The sequence below is a fragment of the Sinocyclocheilus anshuiensis genome, unplaced genomic scaffold (genome assembly GCF_001515605.1).
Source record: "Sinocyclocheilus anshuiensis isolate Anshui unplaced genomic scaffold, SAMN03320099.WGS_v1.1 scaffold476, whole genome shotgun sequence".
Classification (NCBI taxonomy): Eukaryota; Metazoa; Chordata; class Actinopteri; order Cypriniformes; family Cyprinidae; genus Sinocyclocheilus; species Sinocyclocheilus anshuiensis.
The window spans coordinates 2332824-2343225 of record NW_015554139.1 but is presented as its reverse complement, the minus strand read 5'-3'; the positions used below and the strand labels follow the sequence as shown (position 1 = coordinate 2343225).

General features: G+C 39.2%; 1 protein-coding gene across 1 annotated transcript in view; it reads left to right on the top strand.

Moving 5' to 3' along the window:
* Window positions 1–10398, top strand: part of LOC107670441 (dynamin-2) — a gene marked incomplete at its 3' end in the record, with an annotated part of 47380 nt that extends 36982 nt beyond the window's left edge. The window contains exons 14-20 of the mRNA XM_016463042.1: window positions 481–513; window positions 4809–4919; window positions 6949–7058; window positions 7140–7251; window positions 8556–8720; window positions 8846–9069; window positions 10347–10398. Coding sequence (XP_016318528.1) covers window positions 481–513; window positions 4809–4919; window positions 6949–7058; window positions 7140–7251; window positions 8556–8720; window positions 8846–9069; window positions 10347–10398 — 807 coding nt within the window. The remainder of the gene's footprint in view (window positions 1–480; window positions 514–4808; window positions 4920–6948; window positions 7059–7139; window positions 7252–8555; window positions 8721–8845; window positions 9070–10346) is intronic.
* Between the last annotated feature and the right edge of the window lie 4 nt (window positions 10399–10402).

Below are 10402 nucleotides of genomic sequence, written 5' to 3'. Positions count from 1 at the left end.
TCTCTCTGTCAGTCTGTGTCTCTCTCTCTCTCTCTCTCTCTCTCTCTCTCTCTCTCTCTCTCTCTCTCACTGTGTGTCTGCTTCTAACTTTTTTCTCATTATGACTTTTCTGTGTTCTTTGACTCACTCCATCACACCCTTGCCCCCGTCAAACCTTTTCATTTCCATTTGAAAAATGTCTTTCTTAACGGCACTGTCTTCCCTTCCTGGCTTTGCTTGTTTCCTGTGTCTCTGTCTCATTTCTTCTCCCCAAAACTTGCCCCCACCCCCATCCCTCCTTATCACTGCAGGGTGAAATACTGGTAAGTACCACAAACCTACAAGCCATGCCCAGTTAAAGGTCACCAGCGCTCATCCAGTCAGGAGAACTGAGGCCGTAACAGGTCAAACAACTCTGTAATTACCAGTGTGGGTGGGATGTCTGTGTGTAAACTTGCTGACGAGAGTTATAAAGCTGATGGTTTTTCTTTCACTCTGCAGCTAGGTGGCCTGAGAGAAGGTGAAGCCGAGAAGGTATAGTCTGGTGGAAAAACCAAAATGGAATAAAAATTTTAATTATGGCTAGTTTTTCAATTACAGTTACGACTAATCAGTAACTGACATCAATTCCACCATAAAATGCCCACTGTAATTAGTGGCATCACCTAACATTCGGTAATTTTAGTAATTAAACCGAGAGAACATTACTAACCATTCCTTTGAGAAAATGTCACAGTGCACCCTTAATTTCATATCAGTGTATTTTTATGCATGAAAGAACCTTTTTTTTTTTAATGAGAAAATGGAGTGAAATGGAGGCCTTGGTTGTCCTGTTGCTGGATGTGAGTCCTGGTGGCCCAGGCTGGGTGAGCAGAGTTTGCCTTGTGGAGAATCAGCCTCTACGTCACCATGGGGATATGGTGGGTGGGCGGGGCCAAGAAAACATCCAATTCATACTAAAGAGCCAAAATCAAACCCAAGATAACATGTGGTGTGTGATTGGGATTTCTTTACATGTATGTGGTGTGCATTTTTAATGAATTAATGTATTTTTATAGATTTTTCAATGCATTTGCCATGAAGAGCTAATCACAATTATTTTCCACTGATATATGATTTCCTTTATACTAACAACATGTCTGAGGTAGGACTGGGCTATATGGCTTAAAAATTCTCAATATGTTTGAACCTTTTAACTATATTTAATGTCATTGCATCCAAACAGCCATTTTTGTCAAGTAGTTCAAAAGTAAAGCGATAAATATCTAATTAACGCAATCAAGACATGTTTTCTGTTTTTCACTAAATGAAGAGTAGCTATGTAACAATTCAGTCATAAATAAACATTTACCTTTAGATTTGTTTATTAACTTTTAATAATTGTAAAGTGCCACAAAGGGCATGAGCATTTTTAAGGTGATGAATCATTGAATCATATTTTGAAACTATTAAATGAATTGAATTAAATTGAATCTTAATCACAAAATCACAAACTTAATGGCCAAATACAGTAAAAGGGTCTTAAAGTCATCACAATAATAACTGTTGCTTAATTTTATATCTGTACCGAACTTATTGTGGATAAACAAAATATTGTCCAGCCCTACCATAACAGTAAGTTGGTATTTAGTTGTTGATTTTTTTATTTATTTTTTCCTTTGGTGTGCCAGTAATGGCCAGAATGTGGCAGTGCCGGGTTCCTTTTGCTAATCAATTGGCTCTAATTTACTAAATTAACTGCTCAACCTTAGAGAAATCCTTTCTGGGGCAAAGTTAATTGTGAGATTTCTATTGGGGTAATTAACAGTCGCCTCTCACAGGTAATCATCTAATCATCTCATCTTTAATTCAAAATCATCCCTTCTGTCAACAAATTTCTGTTTAATGAAATGTCTGATCATATTTTGCCAACTCTTTGATTAACTTGTTAATAATTATGCATTTTAAATGTACATAATATTAGGATTAATTTGTTTAATTTAGAGAGACAGCAGTCAGAATGTGCAACGTGGAAGAACGGTGAAATCCAAACACAATGGAAAATAGGGTCATGCTCTCATTTCTTTCAGTTGTGGGCGGCAAAAGGGTAATTGGATCCATGTTAGAGAATACAGAGCCCAAGCCAGGCTCTGACCACAGATATTTGCTGGGTATTCAAGAGCGTTTTTGTGGTCGTTTGTTCGGGTCGCTGCAGTACATCCTAGCACGAGATGCCTGAGCCGTACTGTCCTGGTGTTTTTCTCTGCTCATCAGTCTCTTCTGTCTTTTTTCCCCTCTCAGAGATGGCTATCAGGTTTCTAGATTTAAGAAGGTTGATGGCATTTCCCCACCAAGGCAAACAATCTATATAGCCTGTTATAGCTTTATGTCTGCGTTGTTTCTGTTGGCGCTGTCTAACTCTAACCCCCTCCTCTCAGTTTCACTCCGTTTTTACGGAGAACAAAGCAAAATGGAAAGGGAGAAAAGGGATGGCACCGTAGAAATGCTTGCAGTACATTTTGTTTTGATATTTCTTTCTTTAATGGAAAACGTTCAGTGTCATTGATGCTATGGGGTATTTCGATGTAAGATGTAGTACCAGAACGGAGCTGGAATGTGCATTAAAGGAATAGTTCACCCAAAAATGAAAATTAGCCCATTATTTACTCACCCTCAAGCCATCCTAGGTGTATATGACTTTCTTCTTTCAGATGAATCCAATCGGAGTTATATTAAAAATTTACTTTGATCTTCCAAGCTGTTTAATGGCAGTCAGCAGGTGTTGCAGTTCATCAGTCCAAAAGAAGTGAGCAAAAGAAATAAAGCGCATCCATCCATAACAAAAAGTGCCTCACACCCTCTTGGCTTATATCGAAATCCTCCGACATTCTTCTTTACAAATCCTCATTTTGTACTTCTAATTCGTGACTGTTGTTATGTTTTGATCTCTCCCCTGCGCGTCCGCGTTCATCACTTCTGAGCGGCGCATGCGCAATGCCGAAGTCCTACGTCATCTGCCCAGAGCTGCTTCCGTGTACAACAGTGAGCGCAAGCTAGATTAAATTATTACGTTTTAAATATGGTTATTTTTCTAACAAAAAAGCATCGATTCGCTACAGGAGGCCTTTGTTCACCCCCGGAGCCGTGTGAGGCACTTTTTATTATGGATGGATGCGCTTTATTTCACTTCTTTTGGACTGATGAACTACAACACCCGCTGACTGCCATTAAACAGCTTGGAAGATCAAAGTCAATTTTTAATATAACTCCGATTGGATTCATCTGAAAGAAGGAAGTCATATACACCTAGGATGGCTTGAGGGTGAGTAAATAATGGGCTAATTTTCATTTTTGGTTGAACTAACCCTTTAATAATGGAAATAAGATTCATTTTGATTCTGTTGACTTTACGAAACAGTGTTCCACAATCCTAGAGTTAACCTCAAAAATAACACTGAAATTTCTTTACCACTGAAATCTGAAAGCCTTTCCCTCCCGTTTCCTTGACTAACCCTTTCTTCTCCAGCTCCTGTACCTTCTCTTAGCAAACAGCCTCTGGTTACGACCCGCTTACCTGTGTCTTCTTTCACTATTCCTTCCCGTTCAATAGGTTTTCACACTTGAGTGTACGTCTTTCTCCATTTAACACCAGTAACAGCATTCTCCTTCGTTTACCAGCATGTAGGCTTGTTTTTACTCACTAATTTGACCGTAACATACCACTGCCGACCTCTGATTCCTGTTCTCTGGCATCCAGTGGGTCTGGATGGCATCTGATGTCACGTTTCCCTGTGCTTTAGAACGAAAAAAAAAAATCCACAAGCACAACAAAATTGTTCCTTTATTCTTTTATTGTTGCTCTATTTCAAGACTTCAAGACTCTCCCCAGTGGTTTTGTTAGTGTATATTCAGAGTTTCTAGAGCGTTTATTTGTAACTAAGCTTTAATTTCTGCCTTATGTTCCGACTCCATGCAGAGTAACGCTAGATACTGTAGTCTAGTGGTTCCCAACTGGTGAATCGCAACCTAAAGCTAAATGTGAATAGTAAAGTGCAAATAGGCATATAATTGTGTATATCAGGTAAAATAAAAAAAGAAAGAAAACACTTCGAATCAAAAATCTGGGCGTTTTCGCTAATACTGATACAACATGTTTTATGCGTTTAAGTTGGTCAGTCGCACTTCTGCTGTTGTTCATGCAGTTACAGTCATCACTTTTCCTGTTTAGCTATGAATATTTATTTGTATGTTAATATTTTTGCATATTGATGGGATGTGTGAACAAATTTTCACATACGAAATTCCAATTTCCATTGGAATCCATGCGTGAGGGATTTCGCAACGGGTTCAACACGGTCGCACAGATTCGCTATATTGACAAACATAATGCTACTTGTTTTAAAAAAGTGATTTCTGTGTTATGCATTGCTAATATTAACATTGAAATGTAATAACAGTGTATCTTTTTTGCCTGAAAAGATTTTAACAAAACAATGGACCATTTTTACCTGCAAAATGTCAACAAAAAATTGGAAACAATGGATCTTTTTTTGCCTGAAAAAATTTCGAAACCAGTTGAGAACCACTGCTGTAATGTACAAAGCAGAGTTATTTAGTTAATCACATTAGCCACCATAGAAGGCAACCAAACTTTGGCAGAGTTACACAAAATATTTCCACAACAGGTAAGCACCAAAGGTTTGCACAATAGGGTTTTTAGGTTTGTTCAGCATAGGACACAAGCTTCCAGCACAAAGACTGTTGAATGTACATGTGTGGATCTCATAAATGTTTCCCCACTCTTGTGGCATGCCCTACACCCTCCACCCCCTCCACCCTCTGTCCCACAGGTGATCCGTAAAGGCTGGCTAACCCTCAACATCAGCATTATGAAGGGTGGCTCCAAGGAGTACTGGTTTGTCCTGACGGCCGAATCGCTGTCCTGGTACAAGGACGAGGAGGTGAGATCTGTTCTTCATTTCTCTTTTGCAGTCCCTCCCCCAATCGCTTCATCTTAAAACCAGCTCCACTCAAGTTGGGCTCGAACTCCATGTGTGTTTGAAATTAGTGCAAACGTTAGCTGTTTTCCAGAGTTCCTGTGGCTTGACTGGTAGAATGCGGTGCTAGTAACATCAAGGCCTTGGGTTTCATTCCCAGGGAGCACATAAATTTATGAATGTGTGCTTTAATGCATTTGGCAGAAGCTCCAAAGCAACTTCAATGTAAACGTCTCAATTTATTCCCCAAGAGAGATTGTTTATATGTAAAATTCCCCCGTTCTGCAGCGAATGGTAGAGTCCATTTGCTCGAGCCACGGGTGTGTGTGTCCCTGCCCAGCCTAACCAATGTGCGGACTACTGTTCAGCTGCAGCATGATGAACAGGTAGTCTGAACACTGGGCAGGCGGGGGGGAGGAAAGAGGGTGGTTGGACCGCAGGTCACTGCCCCGAGGACCGCACACAACTGCAGAGGAGAGTAAACAGTTCAGACAGACACACTGATAAAGCGTCGATCTTATGTTCATCTCACTACTTATTTAAAATAGAGTAATAAGAAATATTTCCAAAGTAAATGAAGGTTGTTATATAACCATTAAGATGTTTGGATTGTAACTTTGTTTCAGCAGCAAGTTAAGTTATCAGAATCCCCATAAATCTGATTCTCAATACTGTAAGACTGTCAAAAATATTGATATTTCAATTGTAAAGTATGATTTATGTAATTTATAACAGTAAAATAACATTGTATTAAAATAACAAGTCTAATGAAAATCATTGGGAATAAATTGGGAATGATAAAATTACAAAAACAAAAATACAAAAAAAGTGGAAAAGTAAAATATTCTGACATACTACGTTAATGATAATTTGAGGGGGGGGGGAAGCTTAATTCTCATGAAAATAATGCTACAGTTAAATAGGTTTCATTTTCTTAATGTAAAAATATAACCTCTTTTGATTTTGGAGTGAAATGTGCTGGTTTTGTTTAGATTTTTACTTATAAAAAGCTTTTTGCACCGAGTAATGAAGGCACATGAAGAATCAAGTAATTAAAGCTGGTCCGCATATGCACAAAAAAATTATATTAAATATATTATGAATCTAAACATAATGAAATCGGTTGAAACAACATCACTGAATATCCCAACATTACTTCTTGATAATGTTTACATTAGGAATTCATTTCAAACGTATATATTCGGTTTACTCACATGTCCGCTGCTGCGTGGCAAATGCATATTCCAGGCCTCTGTAGTTTCTTCGAGAGGAATACAGAGCGTTTTGCCATCATGGCTCCATTTTCGCATTCTGAACCATGTGCGGTTTTTGCTCTGTACCATTGTTTTATGAATAACACTGAGAAATGTGCCTTTAGCAGTGGTTTTCGAAGTTAAAGAGAAAGCGATAAATGGAGAAATGAGAGGACGAATGTAAAAAAGGGACGAAAGGGGAGGCAAAGTGACGTGGCAAGCGCACTGAAATGTTCCAGCCGGGATCCGACTTTGGAATTTGCAGGAAATCGTACTGGGGGGTTGTTGTGTGTGTATATGAATGTGTGTGTGTGTGTGTGTGTTGGGGGCAGGGAAGTGTTCTTCTGAGTGATGTAACTGTTGGGGCCGTAGCTGTGCAGACATAAACGTTTCCAGATGCTGCTTCTCAACTCAACAGAACGAGTTGGCAGCATTAGTCCTCATCCAGACTCCTCCTCTTCTTTTTCTTTTCGGTCTCTGTCTCACATCCCCCTCTCTGGCTTGGCAACCTGGTGGTCCTTCTTTAAAGGGACAGTTCACTTCGAAATGAAAATGCGGTCATGTCATTCCAAACCCATATGATCACAAAAGATGTTTTCAAAAATCTTCATGTGGCACTTTTTTATACATCCATTGTTATGTATTGTATTCAGAATCTCAGAACTCTGCAGCTTTTGATACCACTGTGAAGTGGTTTATAAAATTGTTGTAACTCTTCCTCTCTCATCTCGCTCTACTAGGAAAAAGAGAAGAAATACATGCTTCCTCTGGACAACCTGAAGCTCAGAGACGTGGAGAAAGGCTTCATGTCTACCAAGCACATTTTTGCAATCTTCAACACGGAGCAAAGGTCAGTGCTGACTGCAACTCTCTATGTTTGTGTATTTGAGTTTGGTGTTCGGCCACTTCATGTATTCGATCCCCCTCGCAGGAACGTGTATAAGGATTTGCGTCAGATCGAGCTGGCCTGTGATTCGCAGGAGGACATGGACAGCTGGAAAGCCTCTTTTCTCCGAGCAGGCGTTTATCCTGAGAAAGATCAGGTACTAATGTTCAGTTTGAACACATGGACAATCTAAAGCACTCCATATTCCATTTTTGAGAGTTTAAAGTCTACACGTTTAACTTTCATGATGTGATGTATACAAATAAAACTGAACATTCAGTGGGAAATAATGAATGGTAGGACTTTTGGTATCAGGATTTATTTGTCACTTACACTTACACAGTCTCTTTTGCTCACCAAGGCTGCGTTTATTGCAAAAATACAGTAAAAATATAATTGTGAAATAATAAAATTATTTTCTAATAATCTATTCCTATTCAGCGTCATTACTCCAGTCTTCAGTGTCACATGATCCTTCAGAAATCATTCTAATATACTGATTTGGTGCTCAAGAAACATTTCTTATTATTATCAATGCTGAAAACAGTTGTGCTGCTTAATATTTTGTGGAAATCATGATACATTTTTTTCAGGATTCTTTAATGAATAGAAAGTTCAAAAGAGCAGTATTTATTTGAAATACATATATCTTTTAGCATTGTAAATGTCTTTCCTGTCACTTTTGATCAATTGAATGCAAACTTGCTGAATAAAAGTATGACTTTCTTTCAAAAACAACATTACTGATGCCAAACTTTTGAGCGGTAATGTATGTTATGAAATTAATAGTAGTAGTAGTAGTGGTGCATCTAAGGCAAACATGAATATTATTATTATTATATGTACTTGGAGTTAGGGAGTTGAAAAAAATAGGCACATATTAGCAAATGCATTTCTGTTATTGACATGGTACCTGAAAATCTGCAGTTTGTTAAAGACAGGTATGCTTTTATATTATTACTGTGTTATTACTATGTTATTACTTATTACTAAGCAATTTGCATAAGCAGCAAGCCAGAAACACTCACACTGCAACATGTTAAAAACACTCAAAATGCAGTAGCAGCTGTATAGCAGATGATCTCTTAAATCATCTTAGCAACAACTTTTACACAGCTTTTACATGGGCAAACATCACTCACGTCGTCTAGTATCTAGTAAATAGTTAAAATGTTTTTCCCATCTACGCAGTCTTGGTTTGGTCAGCAGAAGTTGTTTTAGAGGTAAAGAAAGTTTTACATTTTGATGAATTCTCCCATTTTCATCAAAGAATGAAAATGAAAAATGAAAATTCTCTTCATTTTCCCTAAGAATAGTTTTCACTCATCCACTCATGCATTAAAGATACAGGTCACTTTAGATGTTGTCGTTAAAATTCATGAAAAGTCCTAAACTTAGATCAAAGGCAACAAATTAAATAAGAAGTGATTGTAAAGAAACTGGGATGTGTATGTTGTGTAGGTGGAGTCAGAAGAGGCCACTCCAGTCGACAGCTTCTCCATGGACCCTCAGCTGGAGAGGCAGGTGGAGACCATTCGTAACCTGGTGGACTCCTATACTGGTATCGTCAACAAGACCATCAGAGACCTCATGCCCAAGACTATCATGCATCTCATGATCAACAACGTAAGTGCACAACCGCTTGTGTTTTAAGCAGTTCATCTTGAAACATTCATTGTACATAGCTTATTGCAAACATCCTCACCTCTTCATTATCTTTCCTTCCTTTTCTGTTGTCTTGCTGTCCCCAGGCGAAAGACTTCATCCACTCCGAGCTGTTGGCATACCTGTACTCCTCAGGAGATCAGAACAGTCTGATGGAGGAGTCTGCTGACCAGGCCCAGCGCAGAGACGAGATGCTGCGTATGTACCACGCCATAAAAGAGGCCCTCAGCATCATCGGTGACATCAGCACCAGCACTGTGTCCACTCCTGCGCCTCCGCCCGTCAACGACAGCTGGATTCCAGAGAATAGGTTAGAAAATGAACAGCATGCTGCTGTCTGGAAAGGAATTGCATTCCCATTACTGTGGCTTTCTATGTTTAGAATGAAATATGAACACGGGCCTCTCTGGTCGGTGTTTGTGGAAACAGGGTCCTTAAGGTGAATATTGAGGTTTGCTGTCACTTTGCTGCAGTAGTTCTGTGTTTTTCGGACACAGTCCTTCTTAGTGTTCGATGGTCCCTATCATTCTATTCTTCTTTGCTGATTAAGTCTAATCATGCTTTGTGTACATGCTCATGATCGTAAAGACTGTTGTTGTTAAAACATCAAACAGTTGCGTTATAGACATTCCTGCTAAACAAGCTTTCAATGATTTGTCCTTTTTTGGAGGTCTGACAAGTCACCCATTTGACCCATAGTACACTGAGATGCAACCTAGAGAGTATAGACAATAAAAAGATTATAATCGCAACGTTTTTTTTCTTCCCTGTAGCCTACACAAATTATATTAACCCCTATAATAATGGGTGTTCACATTATTTTGTCCAGCCCTGTATTTCTTGGTGTTTCCTGGTGTATTTCCTGTATTCCCCAAGTGTTCAATTGAGTGTGAAGACCACAAGTGTGTGTAGAACTTTTAATTATCTGATGGCACACACTACATCATAGTGTTGTAAAACTGCTCATTTAACAGAGCTTTGTATACACATTTTTTCTATGTACAATCTAATTAATTTAGCTTACACTGGAAAGTTGTTCTTGACGTCTCACGATATTGAGTCACATGGGTTCCTGTACATGATGGATGATGGGGTACGCTTGGCTTCAAATACCGCTCCAATGCGCTATTAGACATAATGTGGATCTAATGTGCAACACGTGCACTGAGCTTTGGCATTCATTAGACCTGGGACAGTATTGTTCACTTATTTCCTGTTGCACACGCACTCTCAAGTGGCCAAGACCCCAAATGTGGAACAGGCCTTAACCCTTTAAAGGCCCCAGTATAATTAAAGTGAAATTAAAGAACAAACTGTTGTAATTTTGTAACTAACTAACTAGCGTCGCACTGTGCTGCAAAAGCTGGATTTGTCATGTCATGCCGTGCTGCATCCAGCGTAGACAGCATCACCTGATTATAATGGGTTCTATTGTCTTTTATTGTGTCACTTCGCACCATGCCACTCGCGTAGATGGTGTAGACAAGGTGTAAGCGAAGAATTTCACCATGAGCATATTGGGCCTTAAGAGTAGTGTACTTCATAACTGTTTTAATACTATATTTCTTCTTTTCCTGTCCTCTGTAGCCCCACCCCCCAGCACAGACCGGCTACATCGGCCCCCCCCCCCAGGACGCCTCCCG